Source organism: Ranitomeya variabilis, chromosome 4 (genome assembly GCF_051348905.1).
Source record: "Ranitomeya variabilis isolate aRanVar5 chromosome 4, aRanVar5.hap1, whole genome shotgun sequence".
Taxonomy (NCBI): domain Eukaryota; kingdom Metazoa; phylum Chordata; class Amphibia; order Anura; family Dendrobatidae; genus Ranitomeya; species Ranitomeya variabilis.
In genome coordinates, this window is record NC_135235.1 from 519,949,004 (window position 1) to 519,973,855 (window position 24,852).

Genomic DNA, 24,852 nt, shown 5'->3' on the forward strand with positions numbered 1-24,852 from the left:
TGGAAAGATCGCGTCCCTGCAGATCGGGTGAAGGGGTTAACTCCTATTTCACCCGATCTGCAGGGAGAGGGGGAGTGGTACTTCAGCCCAGGGGGGGTGGCTTCACCCCCCCGTGGCTACGATCGCTCTGATTGGCTGTTGAAAGTGAAACTGCCAATCAGAGCGATTTGTAATATTTCACCTAAAAAAATTGTGAAATATTACAATCCAGCCATGGCCGATGCTGCAATATCATCGGCCATGGCTGGAAACACTAAGGTGACCCCCTCCCACCCCACCGATCGCCCCCCCCAGTGCACCGTTATAAGGACCGGTCCCCTCCGTCCGCCTGCCGGCTCCCCCGTCCTGCTGTCCGCTCTCCCGTCCTCCTGCCCGCTCCCCCCCTGCTCCTATGTCACCCCCCCGTGCCCCGATCTCCCCCCCCCTTATACTTACCGAGGCTCCCGGTCCCCGTCCGCCTCCATCATGGGCGCCGCCATCTTCCAAAATGGCGGGCGCATGCTCAGTGCGCCCGCCGGCCGGCAGATTCATAGAGGTACATTTTGATCGCTGTGGTAGGTTCTATCACAGCGATCAAAATAAAAAAATAATAAATAAACCCCCCCCCTTTATCACCCCCATAGGTAGGGACAATAATAAAATAAAGAAAATATATTTTTTTCTTTTTCCACTAGGGTTAGGGTTAGAACTAGGGTTAGAACTAGGGGTAGGGTTAGGGGTAGGGTTAGGGTTACGGGTAGGGTTAGGGGTAGGGTTATGGCATGTGCACACAGAGCAGATCGGCCGCGGATCGGCAGCGGATCGGCCGCGGATCGGCCGCGGATCGGCCGCGGATCGGCCGCGGATCGGCAGCGGATCCGCAGCGGATTGGCAGCGGATCCGCAGCGGATTGGCCGCTGCGAATTCGAAGCAGTTTTCCATCAGGTTTACAGTACCATGTACACCTAAGGAAAACCAAATCCGCTGTGCCCATGGTGCAGAAAATTCCGTGCAGAAACGCTGCGTTGTATTTTCCGCAGCATGTCAATTCTTTGTGCGGATTCCGCAGCGTTTTACACCTGTTCCTCAATAGGAATCCGCAGGTGAAATCTGCACAAAAAAACACTGGAAATCTGCTGTAAATCCGCAGGTAAAACGCAGTGCCTTTTACCTGCAGATTTTTCAAAAATCATGCGGAAAAATCTCACACGAATCCGCAACGTGGGCACATAGCCTTAGGGTTAGGGTTGGAATTAGAGTTAGGGTTGGAATTAGGGCTAGGGTTTGAAATAGGGTTAAGATTAGGCTTGTGGTTAGGGTTACGGATAGGGTTAGGGGTGTGTTGGGGTTACAGTTGTGGTTAGGGTTGGGATTAGGGTTACGGTTGGGATTAGGGTTAGGATTAGGGTTGGAATTAGGGTTACGGGTGTGTTGCGGTTAGGGTTGTGGTTAGGGGTGTGTTGGGGTTAAGGTTGTGATTAGGGTTATGGCTACAGTTGGGATTAGGATTAGGGGTGTGTTGGGGCTAGTGTTGAAGTTAGAATTGAGGGGTTTCCACTGTTTAGGCACATCAGGGGTCTCCAAACGCAACATGGCGCCACCATTGATTCCAGCCAATCTTGCGTTCAAAAAGTCAAATGGTGCTCCCGCCCTTCCAAGCCCCGACGTGCGCCCAAACAGTGGTTTACCCCCACATTTGGGGTACCAGCGTACTCAGGACAAACTGGGCAACAACTGTTGGGGTCTAATTTCTCCTGTTACCCTTGCAAAAATAAAAAATTACTTGCTAAAACATAATTTTTGAGGAAAGAACAATTATTTTTTATTTTCACGGCTCTGCGTTATAAACTTCTGTGAAGCACTTGGGGGTTGAAAGTGCTCACCACACATCTAGATAAGTTCCTTCGGGGGTCTAGTTTCCAAAATGGGGTCACTTGTGGGGTGTTTCTACTGTTTAGGCACATCAGGGGCTCTGCAAATGCAATGTGACGCCCGCAGACCATTCCATCAAAGTCTGCATTTCAAATGTCACTACTTCCCTTCCGAGCCCTGACGTGTGCCCAAACAGTGGTTTACCCCCACATATGGGGTATCAGCGTACTCACAACAAACTGGGCAACAAACATTGGGGTCCAAATTCTCCTGTTACCCTTGTGAAAATAAAAAATTGCTTACTAAAACATCTTTTTTGAGGAAAGAAAAATGATTTTTTATTTTCACGGCTCTGCGTTGTAAACTTCTGTGAAGCACTTGGGGGTTGAACGTGCTCACCACACATCTAGATAAGTTCCTTGGGGGGTCTAGTTTCCAAAATGGGGTCACTTGTGGGGGGTTTCTACTGTTTAGGCATATCAGGGGCTCTGCAAACGCAACCTGACGCCCGCAGAGCATTCCATCAAAGTCTGCATTTCAAAACGTCACTACTTCCCTTCCGAACCCCGACGTGTGCCAAAACAGTGGTTTACCCCCACATATGGGGTATCAGCGTACTCAGGAGAAACTGGACAACAACTTTTGGGGTCCAATTTCTCCTGTTACCCTTGGGAAAATAAAAAATTGTGGGCTAAAAAATCATTTTTGAGAAAAGAAAAATTATTTTTTATTTTCATGGCTCTGCGTTATAAACTTCTGTGAAGCACTTGGGGGTTCAAAGTGCTCACCACACATCTAGATTAGTTCCTTGGGAGGTCTAGTTTCCAAAATGGGGTCACTTGTGCGGGAGCTCCAATGTTTAGGCACACAGGGGCTCTCCAAACGCGACATGGTGTCCGCTAATGATTGGAGCTAATTTTCCATTCAAAAAGCCAAATGGCGTGCCTTCCCTTCCGAGCCCTGCCGTGCGCCCAAACAGTGGTTTACCCCCACATATGGGGTATCATCGTACTCAGAACAAACTGGACAACAACATTTGGGGTCCAATTTCTCCTATTACCCTTGGGAAAATAAAAAATTCTGGGCTAAAAATCATTTTTGAGGAAAGAAAAATTATTTTTTTATTTTCACGGCTCTGCGTTATAAACTTCTGTGAAGCACCTGGGGGTTATAAGTGCTCACTATGCATCTAGATAAGTTTCTTGGGGGGTCTAGTTTCCAAAATGGGGTCACTTGTAGGGGAGCTCCAATGTTTAGGCACACAGGGGCTCTCCAAACGCGACATGGTGTCCGCTAACGATTGGAGCTAATTTTCCATTCAAAAAGTCAAATGGCACGCCTCCCCTTCCGAGCCTTGCCGTGCACCCAAACAGTGGTTTACCCCCACATATGAGGTATCGGCATACTCAGGAGAAATTGCCCAACAAATTTTAGGATCCATTTTATCCTGTTGCCCATGTGAAAATGAAAGAATTGAGGCTAAAAGAAATTTTGTGTGAAAAAAAAGTACTTTTTCATTTTTGCGGATCAATTTGTGAAGCACCTGGGGGTTTAAAGTGCTCACTATGCCTCTGGATGAGTTCCTTGGGGGGTCTAGTTTCCAAAATGGGGTCACTTGTGGAGGAGCTCCAATGTTTAGGCACACAGGGGCTTTCCAAACGCGACATGGTGTCCGCTAACGATGGAGATAATTTTCCATTCAAAAAGTCAAATGGCGCTCCTTCCCTTCCGAGCCTTACCATGTGCCCAAACAGTGGTTTACCCCCACATGTGAGGTATTGGTGTACTCAGGAGAAATTGCCCAACAAAATTTAGGATCCATTTTATCCTGTTGCCCATGTGAAAATGAAAAAATTGAGGCTAAAATAATTTTTTTGTGAAAAAAAAGTACTTTTTCATTTTTACGGATCAATTTGTGAAGCACCTGGGGGTTTAAAGTGCTCACTATGCTTCTAGATAAGTTCCTTGGGGGGTCTAGTTTCCAAAATGTGGTCACTTGTGGGGGAGCTCCAATGTTTAGGCACACGGGGGCTCTCCAAACGCGACATGGTGTCCGCTAAAGATTGGAGCCAATTTTTCATTCAAAAAGTCAAATGGCGCTCCTTCCCTTCCGAGCCCTGCCGTGCGCCCAAACAGTGGTTTACCCCCACATATGAGGTATCAGCGTACTCAGGACAAATTGGACAACAACGTCCCTGGTCCAGTTTCTCCTTTTACCCTTGGGAAAATAAAAAAATTGTTGCTAAAAGATCATTTTTGTGACTAAAAAGTTAAATGTTCATTTTTTACTTCCATGTTGCTTCTGCTGCTGTGAAACACCTGAAGGGTTAATAAACTTCTTGAATGTGGTTTTGAGCACCTTGAGGGGTGCAGTTTTTAGAATGGTGTCACTTTTGGGTATTTTCAGCCATATAGAACCCTCAAAATGACTTCAAATGTGAGGTGGTCCCTAAAAAAAATGGTTTTGTAAATTTTGTTGTAAAAATGAGAAATCACTGGTCAAATTTTAACCCTTATAACTTCCTAGCAAAAAAAAAAAATGTTTCCAAAATTGTGCTGATGTAAAGTAGACATGTGGGTAATGTTATTTATTAACTATTTTGTGTCACATAACTCTCTGGTTTAACAGAATAAAAATTCAAAATGTGAAAATTGCGAAATTTTCAATTTTTTTGCCAAATTTCCATTTTTTTCACAAATAAACTCAAAAATTATCGACCTAAATTTACCACTAACATGAAGCCCAATATGTCACGAAAAAACAATCTCAGAATCGCTAGGATCCGTTGAAGCGTTCCTGAGTTATTACCTCATAAAGGGACACTGGTCAGAATTGCAAAAAACGGCAAGGTCATTAAGGCCAAAATAGGCTGGGTCATGAAGGGGTTAAAAAATACACAAAAAAACCTAGGAGTTTCGAAGTGGAGCGGGAGAAGAAACCGCAGTACACTCAGCCTGACCATAGTGGAGGGGGAGAAGAAACCGCAATACACTCAGCCTGACCATGGTGGAGCGGGAGAAGAAACCTCAGTACACTCAGCCCAACCATAGTGGAGGGGGGAGAAGAAACCTCAGTACAATCAGCCTAACCATGGTGGAGGGGGAGAAGAAACCTCAGTACACTCAGCCTAACCATGGTGGAGGGGGGAGAAGAAACCTCAGTACAAATCAGCCTAACCATGGTGGAGCGGGAGAAGAAACCGCAGTACACTCAGCCTAACCATAGCGGAGCGGGAGAAGAAACCGCAGTACACTCAGCCTAACCATAGCGGAGCGGGAGAAGAAACCGCAGTACACTCAGCCTAACCATAGTGGAGGGGGAGACGAAACCGCAGTACACTCAGCCTGACCATAGTGGAGGGGGAGAAGAAACCGCAGTACACTCAGCCTGACCATAGTGGAGCAGGAGAAGAAACCGCAATACACTCAGCCTGACCATGGTGGAGCGGGAGAAGAAACCTCAGTACACTCAGCCCAACCATAGTGGAGGGGGGAGAAGAAACCTCAGTACACTCAGCCTAACCATGGTGGAGGGGGGAGAAGAAACCTCAGTACAAATCAGCCTAACCATGGTGGAGCGGGAGAAGAAACCTCAGTACACTCAGCCTAACCATAGCGGAGCGGGAGAAGAAACCGCAGTACACTCAGCCTAACCATAGCGGAGCGGGAGAAGAAATCGCAGTACACTCAGCCTAACCATAGTGGAGGGGGAGACGAAACCGCAGTACACTCAGCCTGACCATAGTGGAGGGGGAGAAGAAACCTCAGTACACTCAGTCTAACCATAGTGGAGGGGGAGAAGAAACCTCAGTACACTCAGCCTAACCATAGTGGGGGGGGAGAAGAAACCTCAGTACACTCAGCCTGACCATAGTGGAGGGGGAGAAGAAACCTCAGTACACTCAGTCTAACCATAGTGGAGGGGGAGAAGAAACCTCAGTACACTCAGCCTAACCATAGTGGGGGGGGAGAAGAAACCTCAGTACACTCAGCCTAACCATAGTGGGGGGGGAGAAGAAACCTCAGTACACTCAGCCTGACCATAGTGGAGGGGGAGAAGAAACCTCAGTACACTCAGTCTAACCATAGTGGAGGGGGAGAAGAAACCTCAGTACACTCAGCCTAACCATAGTGGGGGGGGAGAAGAAACCTCAGTACACTCAGCCTAACCATAGTGGGGGGGGGGAGAAGAAACCTCAGTACACTCAGCCTGACCATAGTGGAGGGGGAGAAGAAACCTCAGTACACTCAGTCTAACCATAGTGGAGGGGGAGACGAAACCGCAGTACACTCAGCCTGACCATAGTGGGGGGGGAGAAGAAACCTCAGTACACTCAGCCTAACAATAGTGGAGGGGGAGAAGAAACCGCAGTACACTCAGCCTAACCATAGCGGAGCGGGAGAAGAAACCGCAGTACACAGCCTCCAGATAGGTCTCATCTAGTGTTGAGCATTCCGATACCGCAAGTATCGGGTATCGGCCGATACTTGCGGTATCGGAATTCCGATACCGGGATTCCGATACTTGCCGCGTATCGGATACCGGAATCGGAAGTTCTAAGATTCAAAAAGCAGAAATTCAGCCAATGAGATTGATTCCAAGTGTGGGCACATCCTGTTTAGCATGGAGGGCATGAAACTACTGGCAAGGCTGTGATTAGCTGGTGTAATGATGTCATGATGCAGTTTAAAAGTCGCTGGCGCCATTTTGCGATCACTCTGCTGTGAATTCAGTTAGTGACAGGACGCTGTTTGCTGACTGAGGGACAGTTTAGAGATAGCGATTTGCTTCTTTGTGCTTTCCAAAGGCTAATTTAGCAACCGCTGTGTTCACCTACTATTCACCTTGCTTTTGCCTTGTAGCGCTGTTTTCACAGCGATCTGCAGGGTCTGTGTGTGTGTGTGTGTGAGTGCAGCCCAGTCTCCAGTCTGAGTGCAGCCACATAGGCCATCCATAGCTGGTTGTATTCAGTTCAGGGAGGGTGGTTCATTGCCTCATACTGTTCCTTTTTTTTTTTTTTTTCCCAAGTAGTGTAGTCTGCTGCTAATTTATTCAAAAAAATCCTATTAGTGTCTTTCCACCCGTCTCCAGCTAATTTGTGGAAAAACACTACATAGGATAAAGTAGAGGAGGGTTTTTGGGCCTTGCAGCGCCGTTTACGGCTGTCTGCACGGTCTCCGTGTGACTGCAGCTCGCCCTGTAATCTGTGAGCAGCTGTAGCCTGGTTGTCTCCAGCTCAGGGTTTTTCACTGCGTCATACCGCCAAATCAATTTTCTTTTTTTTCAAAGTAGTGTAGTCTGCTGCTAATTAATTTAAAAAAATCCTATTAGTGTCTTTCCACCCGTCTCCAGCTAATTTGTGGAAAAACACTACATAGGATAAAGTAGAGGAGGGTTTTTGGGCCTTGCAGCGCCGTTTACGGCTGTCTGCACGGTCTCCGTGTGACTGCAGCTCGCCCTGTAATCTGTGAGCAGCCGTAGCCTGGTTGTCTCCAGCTCAGGGTTTTTCACTGCGTCATACCGCCAAATCAATTTTCTTTTTTTTCAAAGTAGTGTAGTCTGCTGCTAATTAATTTAAAAAAATCCTATTAGTGTCTTTCCACCCGTCTCCAGCTAATTTGTGGAAAAACACTACATAGGATAAAGTAGAGGAGGGTTTTTGGGCCTTGCAGCGCCGTTTACGGCTGTCTGCACGGTCTCCGTGTGACTGCAGCTCGCCCTGTAATCTGTGAGCAGCTATAGCCTGGTTGTCTCCAGCTCAGGGTTTTTCACTGCGTCATACCGCCAAATCAATTTTCTTTTTTTTCAAAGTAGTGTAGTCTGCTGCTAATTAATTTAAAAAAATCCTATTAGTGTCTTTCCACCCGTCTCCAGCTAATTTGTGGAAAAACACTACATAGGATAAAGTAGAGGAGGGTTTTTGGGCCTTGCAGCGCCGTTTACGGCTGTCTGCACGGTCTCCGTGTGACTGCAGCTCGCCCTGTAATCTGTGAGCAGCTATAGCCTGGTTGTCTCCAGCTCAGGGTTTTTCACTGCGTCATACCGCCAAATCAATTTTCTTTTTTTTCAAAATAGTGTAGTCTGCTGCTAATTTATTCAAAAAAATCCTATTAGTGTCTTTCCACCCGTCTCCAGCTAATTTGTGGAAAAACACTACATAGGATAAAGTAGAGGAGGGTTTTTGGGCCTTGTAGCGCCGTTTACGTCTGTCTGCACGGACTCCGTGTGACTGCAGCTCTATCTGTTGTCAGTTCAGCCCCCAAAAAATAAATAAATAATAAAGTTCACCAAACACACCAGTTACTCCACTTTACATTTCTGTAGGCCACATTAGCTCATATTTGTGTCTAGTCCACACTTTAGATAATTAGTGCTTCTTATACCTGTTAGGAGGAGTTGCTCAGGAATAAGCACACAAATCCGTTAGTACTTTTCTGCTTATCTTTATCAGTCAACCAAGATGAAGAAGGCAGTGAGTAAGGCACGGGGGCGTGGGAGCCGTCGCGGAGCAGGGAGGGGACGTGGGGATTCTGTGCCTGCTGCGGGCACCGGTGACTCATCAGCACCCACTTTCACCAGGCAACAGTCGTTCATGCGAAGCTTTGTGTCCGAGCGCCGTACACCGCTGCTGCGTGAAGAACAAATTGAAGCTGTTGTCGGATGGATGGCAGCTAATGCATCAACTTCCATTAGTGCCACATCCTCTCAGACACAGAGCACTGGAGAGCAGCCATCTGTCTCTTCACCACCTGCCAAATTGCCCAGGCAGACAGAGAGCCCAGGACAGGAGCCGTCTCTACTTCTGTTCTCTGAATCTCTTGGCTTGGAAACAGGGGGCCAGCCAAGCAGCATTGGAGAAATGGAAGAAGAGGCAGGGTGCAGTGATGCCCAACAGCTTTTTCTGTCTTCCTCTGAAGAGGCGGGTGGGCCAGTGGCTCCGGTCACCACATCGCAGGCCGCATCAGCTGATGATGACACTCAGGTGCCACTTACTGGTGCGTGCTCTGCTGCTGAGACTACCCAGGAGGAGCAGTTGGGGGCAGAGGGTAGTGTAGATGATGAGGTCCTCGACCCATCTTGGCGTGAGGGACAGGAAGGTGGTGGGAGCAGCTCTGAGGAAGAGATTCCCCGTACGGCCCAAAGAGGGAGAGGGAGGGGGAAGACTGCGGATCCTGCAGCCTCCGCTTTGGCACCCGTTAGGAGCATGTCTCTTCCAAAAGCCAAAAAGGGCGCTCCCAAGACTTGCAGTGCCTGGTCCTTTTTTGACACAGTTGCAGATGACATTTGCTATGTCAGATGCAACGTGTGTCATCAAAAAGTCAAAAGAGGTCGAAATGTCAGCAACCTCAATACCTCCAACATGTGGAAACATGTGCGCAACAGGCACCCGGCGGAGTTAGAAAAACACACTGAAGAGGTAGGCCAACCAACAGCGGCAGCTACCACCTCTTCAGCTCGTGTTGCCTCTTCCTCTACCTCACACGCAGCTGGTTCGGCGTCCTCCCAGGATCGCCGTGGAAGAACCTCTGCCCCTGTTGTCCAGAGACCCGCTGTAATTCCACCCGCAGCGCCACTTTCCCAGTCATCCACACACTCCCAGCCCAGTCTACAGCCATCGGTAGTACAGGCATGGGAGAAAAGGCGGCCTTTCTCGTCAAACCACCCACGAGCACAGGCTCTGACTGCAGGCATTGCCAAACTTCTGTCACTGGAAATGCTGTCATTCAGGCTGGTGGAGACTGACAGCTTCCGTGACTTCATGTCATTGGCAGTCCCACAGTACAAAGTGCCCAGCCGCTTTTACTTCAGCAGGCAAGCCGTCCCTGCCCTGCAGAAGCATGTGGAGGGACACATAAAACACGCGCTACTGAACGCCGTCAGTAGCAAGGTCCACCTCACCACCGATGCGTGGACCAGTCAACATGGACAGGGGCGATACCTTTCCCTCACTGCCCATTGGGTTAATGTCGTTGAGCCGGGTACAGACCGTGCGAGTGGCGCAGGACGTGTCCTGCCCACTCCAAGGATTGCAGGAATCCATTCTGTACGCATTGACTCCTCCTCCTACACCAGTTCCTCAGAATCATCGCTGCAGGAGCCGTCACAGTCCACCTCCACATGGACCCGTGATGAACGTGTACCTGTTACGACCGACATGAGCACAGCCGTGGCCAAACGTCAACAGGCCGTCTTGAAATTAATTTTCTTGGGGAATCGTAGCCACACAGCGCAGGAGCTCTGGAATGCCATCAAGCAGGAGAGCGATGTGTGGTTTGTGCCAGCGAATCTCCAGCCAGGCATGGTAGTGTGTGATAATGGCCGAAATCTGGTGGCAGCTCTGGGCCTCGGCAACCTCACTCACATCCCATGTCTGGCACATGTGCTCAATTTGGTCGTGCAGAGCTTTTTGAGGGACTATCCGGATCTTGATGCACTGCTGCACAAGGTCCGCCTAGAGTGTGCTCACTTGCGGCGTTCCAGCACGGCAAAAGCGCGCATTGCGGCTCTGCAGCGCCGACACCGCCTGCCGGAACATCGCATCATATGTGACCTACCTACCAGGTGGAATTCCACGTTACATATGTTGGAGCGGTTGTGTGAGCAGCAGCAAGCTGTAATGGAGTACCAGCTGCTTCAGGCGCAAAAAAGTCGCAGTCAGCGCCGTACAGACTTCACAACCACAGAGTGGGCCACTATGAATGACGTCTGCCAGGTTTTGCGTCCCTTTGATTATTCCACGCGGATGGCGAGTGCAGATGATGCACTAGTCAGCATGACTGTCCCCCTTATCTGCCTGCTTGAAAAATCACTGCAAGCGCTAAGGGATGATGTTGTGGAAGAGGTGGAGGATGAGGATTCACCATTTCCATCATCTTCTGGACAGTCAGCGCCACGTGGTTCCTCACAAACGCGTAGGCAGGGGACCGTTTGTGAGGAGGATGAGGAGGAGTCAATGGAGGAGGAAGACATCCGTCCAGAGGAGGGAGTTACACAATTGTCCAGTACTCAGTGTGTACAGCGAGGGTGGGGTGATGACGAGCGGGCAGAGATCACGCCTCCAGCAGGGGACAGCGTTTCTTGGGCAGTTGGCAGTCTGCAGCACATGGTGGATTACATGCTGCAGTGCCTGAGAAACGACCGCCGCATCGCCCACATTCTCAACATGTCTGATTATTGGGTGTTCACCCTCCTCGATCCTCGCTACCGGGACAACGTAGAAAGCCTCATCACACCGTTGAACCGGGAGCGAAAAATGCGGGAGTACCAAGACACACTGGTCAATTCCATCATCTTCTCCATTCCAACTGAGAGAAGTGCTGCTAGTGCATTCCAAAGCAGCTCAGTGCGTCCAGGCCGTGGTGGAGGCTCTGCACAAAGAGGGAGCAGAAGCAGTGCCTCTGCCCAAGGCAAGACCAGTATGGCCGAACTGTGGCACAGTTTTCTGTGCCCGCCACAAAAGTCTACACCATCACAGACGGCTCCAGTCAGCAGGAGGCAACGGTTCCGTCAGATGGTGACAGACTACATGTCTTGCCCTCTTGCTGTACTCCCAGACGGCTCTTCCCCTTTCAAGTTTTGGGTCTCAAAGCTGGATACATGGCCAGAGCTAAGCCAGTATGCATTGGAGGTGCTGTCTTGCCCTGCGGCCAGTGTATTATCGGAACGTGTCTTTAGTGCTGCAGGTGGTGTACTAACTGACCGTCGCATGCGACTATCCTCCGATAACGTTGACCGGCTTACTTTCCTGAAAATGAACAAGGCCTGGATCTCGCCGGAATTTGCCACTCCTCCTCCTGATTGAATAATTAGGTCACTGTATACGTTATCCAGGTCTCCTGTTGTGTTCATCTTTCTACCACCTGAACTTAAATTCCTGGGCTCCAACACCGCCAGTTGAGGCTCAGAAGTGCCGTCTGCACAGTCAAAACATACGACCCAGTGTTATTGGGTTTCAGTAATGTCAGCTGATCCCCAGCTGTGTAGCCGGCAATGTGTCATGCGACCGCCACGCTGACACAACAACTGAAATGTAAGGGAATCTGTCCCCCCCCCCCCAAGGCGTTTGTTACTGAAAGAGCCACCTTGTGCAGCAGTAATGCTGCCCAAGGAAAAGGTAGCTATTTTTGTTTAGCTCCTTGCACACGCAGAACTTAACACTTATAAAATGTGTCCACTGATACCGTAAAACCGTCCCGGAGGTGGGACTTTACTTCGTAATGTGACGCAGCCCAGCCGTCATTCCTACCCCCCCGGCGCCGCGCACCGGCTCCTCAGCGTTGTTTTATTCCGTCCTGGAGCCTGCGCTGTTATGTTATCCCGTGGCCAGGCACACTTAGCGCTGCCCGTCTTCTGGCATCATTTGGTGTCTGGATGGCTGCGCCTGTGCGGCCGCGCTGGCAGAGAGCCCGCCTCGCAGTGTCTTCTGATTTAATCCCACTGGGGGCCTGGGATCCATGGACATGCGCAGTGCATATCTGAACCTCCACCTCTCACTCATTTCCCTATGGCTTCTTCAGACTGTTCGGTGTCAGCTGGTCCCTAACAGCATGCCACGGCCGTGACACCGCACAGTCTGAAGAAGCCATAGGGAGATGAGTGAGAGGTGGAGGTTCAGATATGCACTGCGCATGTCCATGGATCCCAGGCCCCCAGTGGGATTAAATCAGAAGACACTGCGAGGCGGGCTCTCTGCCAGCGCGGCCGCACAGGCGCAGCCATCCAGACACCAAATGATGCCAGAAGACGGGCAGCGCTAAGTGTGCCTGGCCACGGGATAACATAACAGCGCAGGCTCCTTGACGGAATAAAACAACGCTGAGGAGCCGGTGCGCGGCGCCGGGGGGGTAGGAATGACGGCTGGGCTGCGTCACATTACGAAGGAAAGTCCCACCTCCGGGACGGTTTTACGGTTGCAGGGGACACATTTTATAAGTGTTTAGTTCTGTGTTTGCAAGGAGCATGATGAAAAGAGCCACCTTTTCCTTTTGCATCTTTTGTGCTGCACAAGCTGGCTCTTTCAGCTACAAACGCCTTGGGGGGGGGTTAAAGGTTCCCTTTCGACTTTCTCAGGCTTCGGCCTACATTGTGTTCCTCTGCTTTTCCACCTGTCCCTGGGCTCCAACACCGCCAGTTGCCGTCCAGAAGTGCTGTACGCACAGTCAACAGTCCCTCCTCTGTTATTGGGGTTCAGTAACGTCAGCTGTTCCCCTGCTGTGTGTGTGGCAATCCCTCCTACCTCCTCCAACCTCCTCCTCCTCCACCCGTCCCTGGGCTCCAACACCGCCAGTTGCCGTCCAGAAGTGCTGTACGCACAGTCAACAGTCCCTCCTCTGTTATTGGGGTTCAGTAACGTCAGCTGTTCCCCTGCTGTGTGTGTGGCAATCCCTCCTACCTCCTCCAACCTCCTCCTCCTCCAACCGTCCCTGGGCTCCAACACCGCCAGTTGCCGTCCAGAAGTGCTGTACGCACAGTCAACAGTCCCTCCTCTGTTATTGGGGTTCAGTAACGTCAGCTGTTCCCCTGCTGTGTGTGTGGCAATCCCTCCTACCTCCTCCAACCTCCTCCTCCTCCACCCGTCCCTGGGCTTCAACACCGCCAGTTGCCGTCCAGAAGTGCTGTACGCACAGTCAACAGTCCCTCCTCTGTTATTGGGGTTCAGTAACGTCAGCTGTTCCCCTGCTGTGTGTGTGGCAATCCCTCCTACCTCCTCCAACCTCCTCCAACCTCCTCCTCCTCCACCTGTCCCTGGGCTCCAACACCGCCAGTTGCCGTCCAGAAGTGCTGTACGCACAGTCAACAGTCCCTCCTCTGTTATTGGGGTTCAGTAACGTCAGCTGTTCCCCTGCTGTGTGTGTGGCAATCCCTCCTACCTCCTCCAACCTCCTCCTCCTCCACCCGTCCCTGGGCTCCAACACCGCCAGTTGCCGTCCAGAAGTGCTGTACGCACAGTCAACAGTCCCTCCTCTGTTATTGGGGTTCAGTAACGTCAGCTGTTCCCCTGCTGTGTGTGTGGCAATCCCTCCTACCTCCTCCAACCTCCTCCTCCTCCACCCGTCCCTGGGCTCCAACACCGCCAGTTGCCGTCCAGAAGTGCTGTACGCACAGTCAACAGTCCCTCCTCTGTTATTGGGGTTCAGTAACGTCAGCTGTTCCCCTGCTGTGTGTGTGGCAATCCCTCCTACCTCCTCCAACCTCCTCCTCCTCCTCCTCCACCCGTCCCTGGGCTCCAACACCGCCAGTTGCCGTCCAGAAGTGCTGTACGCACAGTCAACAGTCCCTCCTCTGTTATTGGGGTTCAGTAACGTCAGCTGTTCCCCTGCTGTGTGTGTGGCAATCCCTCCTACCTCCTCCAACCTCCTCCAACCTCCTCCTCCTCCACCTGTCCCTGGGCTCCAACACCGCCAGTTGCCGTCCAGAAGTGCTGTACGCACAGTCAACAGTCCCTCCTCTGTTATTGGGGTTCAGTAACGTCAGCTGTTCCCCTGCTGTGTGTGTGGCAATCCCTCCTACCTCCTCCAACCTCCTCCTCCTCCACCTGTCCCTGGGCTCCAACACCGCCAGTTGCCGTCCAGAAGTGCTGTACGCACAGTCAACAGTCCCTCCTCTGTTATTGGGGTTCAGTAACGTCAGCTGTTCCCCTGCTGTGTGTGTGGCAATCCCTCCTACCTCCTCCTACCTCCTCCAACCTCCTCCTCCTCCACCTGTCCCTGGGCTCCAACACCGCTAGTTGCCGTCCAGAAGTGCTGTACGCACAGAGCCAAACACCTCGCCAATGTGTTAGTGGGGTTCAGCACCGCCAGCTGTTCCCCTGCTGTGTATACGGCAACGTGTACTGCGACCGCCACGCAGACACAACAAGTTAAATGTAAGGGAACCTGACCCCCCCCCCCCCCCAGGCGTTTGTTACTGAAGGAGCCACCTTGTGCAGCAGTAATGATGATGCAAAGGGAAAAAGTGCCTCTTTTCGTGATGCTCCTTGCACATGCTGAACCAAACACTTATGAAATGTGTCCCCACACAGCGTTAAACCGTCCGGTAGGTGGAACTTTCCTTTGTCGTGTGACGCAGCACAGCCATCATTTTTACCCCCTTGGCGCCGTGCGCCCCCTCCTCAGCGTTGTTTGAATCTGTCCCGGAGCCTGCGCTGTTAGGTTAGCCCTTGGCCATGCACACATGTTGCGCTGCCCGTCTTCTGACCTCATTTGGTGTCAGGCTGGCTGCGCCTGTGCGGGTGCGCTGGCCGAGATCCCGCCTCGCAGTGTCGTCTAATGTAATCCCACCGCGGGCCTGTGATCCGTGCCCGTGCGCAGTGCATATCCTCTCCTCTCACTCCCCTCCCTACGGCTTCTTCAGACTGTGCGATGTCAGCTGGTCCCTAATAGCATGCCACGGCCGTGACACCGCACAGTCTGAAAAAGCCGTAGGGAGGGGAGTGAGAGGAGAGGATATGCACTGCGCACGGGCACGGATCACAGGCCCGCGGTGGGATTACATGAGACGACACTGCGAGGCGGGATCTCGGCCAACGCACCCGCACAGGCGCAGCCAGCCTGACACCAAATGAGGTCAGAAGACGGGCAGCGCAACATGTGTGCATAGCCATGGGCTAACCTAACAGCGCAGGCTCCGGGACAGATTCAAACAACGCTGAGGAGGGGGCGAACGGCGACAAGGGGGTAAAAATGATGGCTGTGCTGCGTCACACGACAAAGGAAAGTTCCACCTACCGGACGGTTTAACGCTGTGTGGGGACACATTTCATAAATGTTAGGTTCCGCATGTACAAGGACCATAATTAAAAGAGCTAAGTTTACCTTTTCCAGCATTAGTGCTGTACACAATGGCTCTTTCAGCTACAAACGCCTGGGGGGGGGGGGTTAAAGGTTTCCTTTCAACTTGCTCGAGTGCAGGCTTCGGCCTACACTCCGCTCCCCCTGCTCCTCCTGCTGACCCTGGGCTCTAACACCGCCAGTTTTTGCCCAGATGTGCTAGCTGCACAGAGAAAAACACCAGCCAATGTGTCAGTGGGGTCCAGCACCGCCAGCTGTTCCCCTGCTGTGTAGCCGGCAACGTGTCCTGCGACCGCCACGCAGACACAAGAACTGAAATTGAAGGGAACCTGTCCCCCCTCCCCCAGGTGTTTCTATGTTTTACAGCTACCTTGAACAGCAGTAATGCTGCATGTGTTCAAGGTGGCTCAGAAACTTATTCTCCTTGCCCATGTTGAAGTGAACACGTCTAAAATGTGTCCTCTGTGACCATTAAAACGTCCCTCAGGTGTGATTTGACTTTGTATTGACACACGCAACAAGCTCCTTGGTAACGCTGCCCGTCTTCTGGCATCATTGTTTGGCTGGCTGCGCTTCTGCGGCCGCCCTGACCCACACAACGCCCCTCGGTGTCTTATTTATTGGGACTGCGAGGGTGTGATTGATGGGCAGGATCAGTGCATCAGTTCGCCTGTCCCTCCTCTCCTTCCGCCTTCTTCGGACTGTGCGGCTTCATGGCCGTGGCATGCGATAAGGGATCAGATGACGCCGCACAGTCTGAAGCGGGTGTAAGGACCCGAGTGTGAGAGGCGAACATATGTGCTGCGCCAGGCCCTGAATCCCAGCCCCGCAGTGTTTTAACAATGTTAAGACACTGCGGGGCTGGGATTCATGGTCATCGCGAACCGCACCGGCCGACATTACATGATGCCAGAAGATGGGCAGCGCTAACGGCGCTAGGCCAGGGGATAACACGACAGCGCAGACTCCTGTACAGCAAATAACAACGCTCGGGAGGCTGCACCCAGCACCAAGGTGGGATTCTTGACACCTGTGCTGCGTCTCATTACAAAGGGAACTCTCGCCTCCATTACACAGTTTGACTGTATAAAGGGCTAAATGTTATACGTGTTTCATTCAGCGTGTGCAAGGAGAAAAATTAAAAGAGCAACCTTTGACTTGTGCAGCACTACTGCTGCATAAGCTGTGGCTCTTCTACTTTCTAACCCCTGAGGGGGGGTTAAAGGTGACCTTTGAAATCGGTTCAAGTAGGCTTCGGCCTACACTCTGCTCCACCTGCAGAGCCCGGGCTCCAACAACGCTAGTTGCTGTCCGGAAGTGCTGGCTGCACAGAGCCAAACACCTCGCCAATGTGTCAGTGGGGTCCAGCACCGCCAGCTGTTCCCCTGCTGTGTAGCCGGCAACGTGTCCTGCAAAAGCCACGCAGACACAACACACCCAAAGCTGCCGCCAGTGCAGGCTTCGGCCTACACTCCCCTCCCCCTGCTCCTCCTCCTCCTGCTCCTCCTCCTGCTGCCCCTGGGCTCTAACACACCGCCAGTTGGGGCCCAGATGTGCTAGCTGCACAGAGAAAAACACCAGCCAATGTGTCAGTGGGGTCCAGCACCGCCAGCTGTTCCCCTGCTGTGCAGCCGGCAACGTGTCCTGCAAAAGCCACGCAGACACAAGAACTGAAATTGAAGGGAACCTGTCCCCCCTCCCCCAGGCGTTTTTACGTTATCCAGCCACCTTGTACAGCGGTAATGCTGCATGTGTGCAAGGTGGCTCAGAAACGTATTCTCCTCGCACATGTGGAACTGAAAACACGTCTGCAATGTGTCCTCTGTGTGACCATTTAACCGTCCCGGTGGTGTGACTTTCCTTTGTAATGACACGCTGCAACCCCCTTGGTAGCGCTGCCCGTCTTCTGGCATCATTGTTTGGCTGCCTGCGCCTCTGCGGCCGCCCTGACCCACACAACGCCCCTCGGTGTCTTATTTATTGGGACTGCGAGGGTGTGATTGATGGGCAGGATCAGTGCATCAGTTCGCCTGTCCCTCCTCTCCTTCCGCCTTCTTCGGACTGTGCGGCTTCATGGCCGTGGCATGCGATAAGGGATCAGATGACGCCGCACAGTCTGAAGCGGGTGTAAGGACCCGAGTGTGAGAGGCGAACATATGTGCTGCGCCAGGCCCTGAATCCCAGCCCCGCAGTGTTTTAACAATGTTAAGACACTGCGGGGCTGGGATTCATGGTCATCGCGAACCGCACCGGCCGACATTACATGATGCCAGAAGATGGGCAGCGCTAACGGCGCTAGGCCAGGGGATAACACGACAGCGCAGACTCCTGTACAGCAAATAACAACGCTCGGGAGGCTGCACCCAGCACCAAGGTGGGATTCTTGACACCTGTGCTGCGTCTCATTACAAAGGGAACTCTCGCCTCCATTACACAGTTTGACTGTATAAAGGGCTAAATGTTATACGTGTTTCATTCAGCGTGTGCAAGGAGAAAAATTAAAAGAGCAACCTTTGACTTGTGCAGCACTACTGCTGCATAAGCTGTGGCTCTTCTACTTTCTAACCCCTGAGGGGGGGTTAAAGGTGACCTTTGAAATCGGTTCAAGTAGGCTTCGGCCTACACTCTGCTCCACCTGCAGAGCCCGGGCTCCAACAACGCTAGTTGCTGTCCGGAAGTGCTGGCTGCACAGAGCCAAACACCTCGCCAATGTGTCAGTGGGGTCCAGCACCGCCAGCTGTTCCCCTGCTGTGTAGCCGGCAACGTGTCCTGCAAAAGCCACGCAGACACAACACACCCAAAGCTGCCGCCAGTGCAGGCTTCGGCCTACACTCCCCTCCCCCTGCTCCTCCTCCTCCTGCTCCTCCTCCTGCTGCCCCTGGGCTCTAACACACCGCCAGTTGGGGCCCAGATGTGCTAGCTGCACAGAGAAAAACACCAGCCAATGTGTCAGTGGGGTCCAGCACCGCCAGCTGTTCCCCTGCTGTGCAGCCGGCAACGTGTCCTGCAAAAGCCACGCAGACACTTGCTCTTGTACCTTCTGCTCCCCATCCTGGTTCCAGTACCGTCAGCTGGTTCCGGGCAGAGCCTTTGGCTTAGGTGCCTCCCTCTGGGTATCCGAGTTCCACCAACGTCAGGTGGTCCTTGGTAGTGCTTTCAGGCACGGGTACCTCCTGCTTAGTAACCGGGTTCCAGTAACGTCAGCTGGTCCTTGGTAGTTCCATTGGCTCTTGGACCTTCGGCTACCCATCCGGGTTCCAGCACCGTCAGCTGGTTCTCGGCAGTGTCTTTTGCTCTTGTACCTTCTGCTCCCCATCCTGGTTCCAGTACCGTCAGCTGGTTCCGGGCAGAGCCTTTGGCTTAGGTGCCTCCCTCTGGGTATCCGAGTTCCACCAACGTCAGGTGGTCCTTGGTAGTGCTTTCAGGCACGGGTACCTCCTGCTTAGTAACCGGGTTCCAGTAACGTCAGCTGGTCCTCGGTAGTTCCATTGGCTCTTGGACCTTCGGGTAGCCATCCGAGTTCCAGTTCCATCAGCTGGTTCTCGGCATTTTCTCAGCCTTCTTGTACCTTCTGCTACATTTCCAAGTTCAAGAGACTAAACACGATGACCCGGAAGAACACCCCTAAGATGACGACGACACCAGAGACGACAACCACCGTGATGACGACGACCCTGGAGACGATGACCCTGAAGACCACCCCGATGACGACGACCCCGGAGACCACCCCGATGACGACGACCCCGGAGACGACGACCCTGGAGACGACGACGACCTGGAAGACCGAGAAGCAGAAGAACAAGAGGCTGCAGAACAAAGAGCAGAAGGACATTAAGCATAACACAAAATATCAGAGCAAAAAAATATTATGTAAATTATAAGCAGAAGAAGACTAAGCAGTGTATGGGGGTGAGTCCGTTCCTCCTCGTGGTGCCCCTGGATAAAGCCTGATGCTGCAGGCCAAACTGAACGCGGACAAATGTAACTGTTTTGTGACAGGCAGAACGGAAGGTGTAATCTTCAAACTTTTATAGATAACAACTACGGGAATGCCTGTCACAAATAAGAATATGATGAAGAAGTTGAATATGATGAAGATAATAGTAAAATAAAAAGAATATGAACAATGTAACCCAAAAAATAATAGGTAGAAGATGAAGAAGATGATGAATAAGGTGAAGAAGTTGATGTCAAAGAAGCTGATGATGAGGATAATTAAGAAGAAAGCGTGGGAGAAGTAAAAAAGAAGGTGAAGGGCGTGGAAGTAGTGAAACATCAATATCTGACATAAAAAAAAAAAAAAATAACATAGTCACATTCTTTCTAACGCCGAACTTCATAAAAAAAAATTAAAAATCCTGCTATTCTATTACATTGGGCTAAACCTCTGTCCCTTTAATATCTCCGCCACGTCCCCCAATACATCCTACATTATTCTTAGTTGTTTTCCTTCATGTAGAATGAACCTACAAGTTTATAAAGGGTTTATTTTAATTCCGATATTTTCGTCCCATTGACTTGCATTGGGATCGGGTATCGGTATCGGATTGGATCCGATATTTTGACGGTATCGGCCGATACTTTCCGATACCGATACTTTCCGATATCGGAAAGTATCGCTCAACACTAGTCTCATCCCATGGGTACAAAGGCCAATGCAGAATTGTCGGGGGACCAAAGTAGGAGAAGTTATATTACACTCATTCAATAAAAAATGGTGTAATTGTTTTGGAACTGGTGTGGATTCTTTGGAGTTGCTGAATTACAACAGGGAAAAATTAGGCCAGGATGTTGCATTATTTGTAGCTTAAAAATAAGAGGCAGTTGTCTCCGAAGTATGAGGGAGGGATCCCCTGCAGGATCAGATAGAGCTGCTGCAGAAAGCCCCTAGTAGCAGTCAGAGGTGAGTTATGAATTAGGTGGATGCACAATGGACTATATTTAGATACGACATCACTGGGAATGAGAGAAATGGCCCCGCTGTGGATTCACACTACTTCTACCTTAATGCCAAGTGCAACCAATCGCAAGCAAAATGCTATTAAAAGATGCCGAGAACAAGTATTTCTATAGCAACCAAAATATGCACAGATTAACCACTCGTGTGCTGGGACACTGGAATCGGGTAAATTCAACGCTCGTGTCATTTATAGGGAATCAAACTGTAGTGAATCATTTCTCAGCTCATTCAGAAGTGATGTGGACGGACGCACATGGACCACTGCTGAGTAACCGCAGGAAGCTGGCCGCTCACAGCACTGGATGGGTGGGCTCCTAGCAGTGCGCAATGGGACGCAGCATGGCCACATTCACTTACATTATGGCATCACGTATCTGCAAAATAGAGAAATCTATAGCTGTGTAGGCCAAAACTTATAGCTTCCCAAAGGCCATGCTTTTGGCCGACATAAGGTGTAAGGGTCTCCTTACATTGTGCCAGTGATATCTGTAGCCTTTGCCCCAAAGACGTGTCTGCAATGATACATTCCCCATCTGAAATACACACAGCCTGTCTACAGTGAGAGTTAGGGCAGACATATGTCCAGCTTAAGACAAGTGAAATCCAACAACATACAGATTTAGGAACTTTAGCATTAATAACACATTAGTGTGAGATTCTGCTCTAATTGACATTATGAAAACATCACAAAACATTATCCCTCTCCATTTACACTTTGGTGTCTAACATCACCTGCTACTAAAATGGGAGTTATCCAGGAGCTGTAGACTACACACTCGGCTGACGACTACTCTTCCCAAAACCCCCATACACATTATATGGCCATGCAAGCATGTATTTGGAAAAGCAGAAAAAGCCCCAGGACAAATGGTGGTGGCGTATCTCCCTCGATAAAGGATCAGGCATGTTGAAATACAATATGCCCAGTTCTTTTATCTTTCCCCAACACAGGCTTAACATAAAACACATTAGATAGTCAGAGGTTTGGCTGACCTAAAGCCCAAAATTTGCCCTGAACATTGCACATCTGTGTATATGCAGCATTTACTATAGTAACTTTCTGGACTTCAGTTCATATTAAAGAGAAAGAAATCCTTTTGATACAAGATTAGTAGTGAGACATGTGGTGGGGCCCAAATAATGTGAGGAACAAAAAGACCAAAAACAGACATCTGAACGGTCAAGTCTGTATCCCCTGCCACTCTATTCAATGTCTATGGACCGTTGCTCCAGATCAGAATACCTGGCCCATATAGTGACATCATACCACCAGATAAGGCCCTACATGGCTGTACCCTTGTGTCTGGGTGAAAGGGTTGTACTTCATTGCATCTGGAAAAAAAAAAAAAAAACACCCGACAATTGAGTCCTATACATTTCAGCTACGATACAGTGCACACACCTTGCTGTATGGCCTATACGGGAGAAGTGTGTCTCCAATATGGCAGTCAGCAAGGAAGGGTTTTGAAAGGATATAGCCATGACAAAAAAAAAACAAAAACACAAACATGTGTAATTATCTATGTACTAATATCTATCCCTAAATTAAATCCATCACACATTCCTTTTATTATCATAGCTGTGCCATTACCAAAACATCTGTGCAGATCTCTGTCAGCTCTGCCTCAATCTTCTCACGATATTCACGTGCCATCTGCTGCTTTTTATCATTTCCTTCAGTCTTCGTCTCGATGCTGGAGACCACTCGCCAAGAGGACCGGCGGGCACCTACAACATTTTTGTAGGCAACAGAGAGCAGGTTCCTCTCCTCGTTCGAGAGCTCGCCTCCCTGCTCAGTCACAGCTTTCATGGCGGCAGCCATGTCGTCGTAGCGCTCGGCCTGCTCAGCCAGCTTAGCCTTCTGTACCATTTCACTCTTGTCCATGATGAAATCTAGTGAGGCAAAAATGGGACAATTAATGCATGTTCTATGGGACAGATCGTGACCGTTAGAAATGTTCCCTCTGTAAAGGGCTGTGGAATGTGTCGGTGCTACAGCCCTGCACAGTGACCTAATCTCTTCTGCAGAAACATGCCATCAGGCTGTGTGCACCCTTGGTGTGACTGAGCAGCTCCGTGCACCGCTCTGCCCACTAGATTTGTATGTCCCGCCTCCCTCATTGGAGATTGCCTGAGCTTTCTCTGCAGACAGTGTTTGCTCAAGCCAAGTCCGAACTGTCAATCACCAATGAGGAAGGCAGGACAAGCAAATCCATTGGCTGGAATGATGCACTAAGCTTCAGCCACACCAAGGGTGCACCGCCACTTCAGTGTTTTAATTGCTGCCTCTGTTCTGCAGAAACTAACGACACATTTCATAAATCAATAGTGCACGTGAAAATAGGTAACTTTGTAATGCATCTTAGAGAAATTTTTATTCTGCCAAAATTGGTCATGATCAAAATTCTCAATTCTGAGAAAATCTGTATAAAGTGAAGAGCGACTGTCCCATTACGGAGATAGGAGATGTCAGCTGCTACTGATGAGATTCTATGTAGATGGGAGGAGCCAGTGCTCCTCCGCCTCACGTGCAGAGCACCTGCCATCTCAGCTCAGTAATAGGACAGACTTCACCGAACACAGATTTTACCTCAGAATTTGAAAATTCAGATAATGAATCCAATTTCGCAGAGGGAAAAAAAGCAAATTTTTGGAGAAATATTAAAAAAAATTGCTTATTTCCATGTGTCTTATTAAATAAAACTAATTACTCTTTAATCGGCTTGTCCGGTCTTGAGCTACAAGCTACAACCACTAGCAACTAGCTGTCACTATGTCAGTGGTCATAACCATGGATACCTAAAGGTCCTTGCAATGTTTGCACATGAGGAAAGACATGGCGAATCAGAAAAACTACACTACATTTCTAATTGGAAGCATTTGCTAATATTTACTTCTTAAAAAGAGGGAAAAAAACGATCAGCACTAGTGGAGTATATAATTCACACGGGAAGATGAGAGATCTAGGTTTCTGAGGTGTACAGTGCTCAGACAACATGTATTTGAAATGTATTTGAGAGATACAGCACAGACCAAGTCGAAAAAAATTTAACAAGTCCTTTATTCCTCACCACGGGACATGGACAACAAATGTGACGTGCAGGTTATGGAGGCATGCGCGGGGAGAGTGGACTACAGCCGTTTGCAGGTCCAGGTCGTTGAAGCGTCTGCAGGCGAAGCGGCCGTAGTCCTCTCTCTCTCCTGCGCATGCCTCCATAACCTGCACGTCAGATTTGTAGTCTATGTCCCGTGGTGAGGAATAAAGGACTTGTGATATTTTTTTTTCGACTTAGTGAGTGCTGCATCTCTCTAATACATTATTACACCTACTGCATATTGAAGATAGGAATAACCCTATACGGCCACGTTTCTGCGTGTTCAAGGCCCGTTACAAAAATGTCACTGGCTTTTACAGTGCATGAGATTTAAGGGGGAAAAAAACAAAACAAACAAACAAAAAAAAAAAAAGTAATTTGCATCGATGTAGCTCAAGGGTTCTATACTTCCCCATGGAGCTGTTCGTAGGTCGCCCCTTCAGGCTTTCATAGGAATTTACTTGGCACTGACCAATGTTTTTGCTGTTATCTAGTAACAGGTGGATGAGTGCACAGGACTGAGGGCACCAGGTGTTGTCACCCACGGGTCTACACAACGGCAGGTGACATGTATGGGTGACCAAACACCAGAAATTGTCCTTTAAAGGGAACCTGTCACCACGTTTTTGGAAGATGGGATAAAAATAGCGTTAAATAGGGGCAGAGGTGGGCATTACATTAGTGTGTTTGTTATGCGTTTATTACCCACCTAAGTTGCCGAAATAACTTTGCAAAGTCTCCGTTTTCGCCTGTCAATCAGGCTGGTCAGGTCGCATGGGCGTTGTCTTCCCCCAGATTTGGCGTAGTTTTCCGTTGGTGGCGTAGTGGTGTGCGCATGCCCAAAGTCCGGAATCCTCTTCCAGGGGATTTAAAATAGCGCGGTGTTCGTTATTGCATTGGTGATCGGTGGGCGCGGCCATCTTCCTTTGGCCGCGCGTGCGCAGAAGCGGCGCTCTGCTGGCCGCGGCTTCAGGAAAATGGCCGCCGCGATATCCATCTGCGCACGCGCGGCATCCCGCGGCCATTTTCCTGAAGCCGCGGCCAGCAGAGCGCCGCTTCTGCGCACGCGCGGCCAAAGGAAGATGGCCGCGCCCACCGATCACCAATGCAATAACGAACACCGCGCTATTTTAAATCCCCTGGAAGAGGATTCCG

At 50.3% G+C, this 24,852-nt stretch overlaps 2 protein-coding genes across 3 annotated transcripts in view; one reads left to right on the plus strand and one right to left on the minus strand.

The window, feature by feature from the left end:
* Positions 1 to 24,852, plus strand: part of RIMS4 (regulating synaptic membrane exocytosis 4) — a 1,070,250-nt gene that overhangs the window by 321,183 nt on the left and 724,215 nt on the right. The gene's annotated exons all lie outside the window — the stretch shown is intronic.
* YWHAB (tyrosine 3-monooxygenase/tryptophan 5-monooxygenase activation protein beta) overlaps positions 1 to 24,852 on the minus strand; it is a 55,698-nt gene that overhangs the window by 15,679 nt on the left and 15,167 nt on the right. For both annotated transcript variants that reach the window (XM_077252183.1, XM_077252184.1), the window contains exon 2: positions 22,194 to 22,495. In XM_077252183.1, the coding sequence (XP_077108298.1) occupies positions 22,194 to 22,487 (294 nt within the window). In that variant the 5' untranslated portion in view covers positions 22,488 to 22,495. The remainder of the gene's footprint in view (positions 1 to 22,193; positions 22,496 to 24,852) is intronic.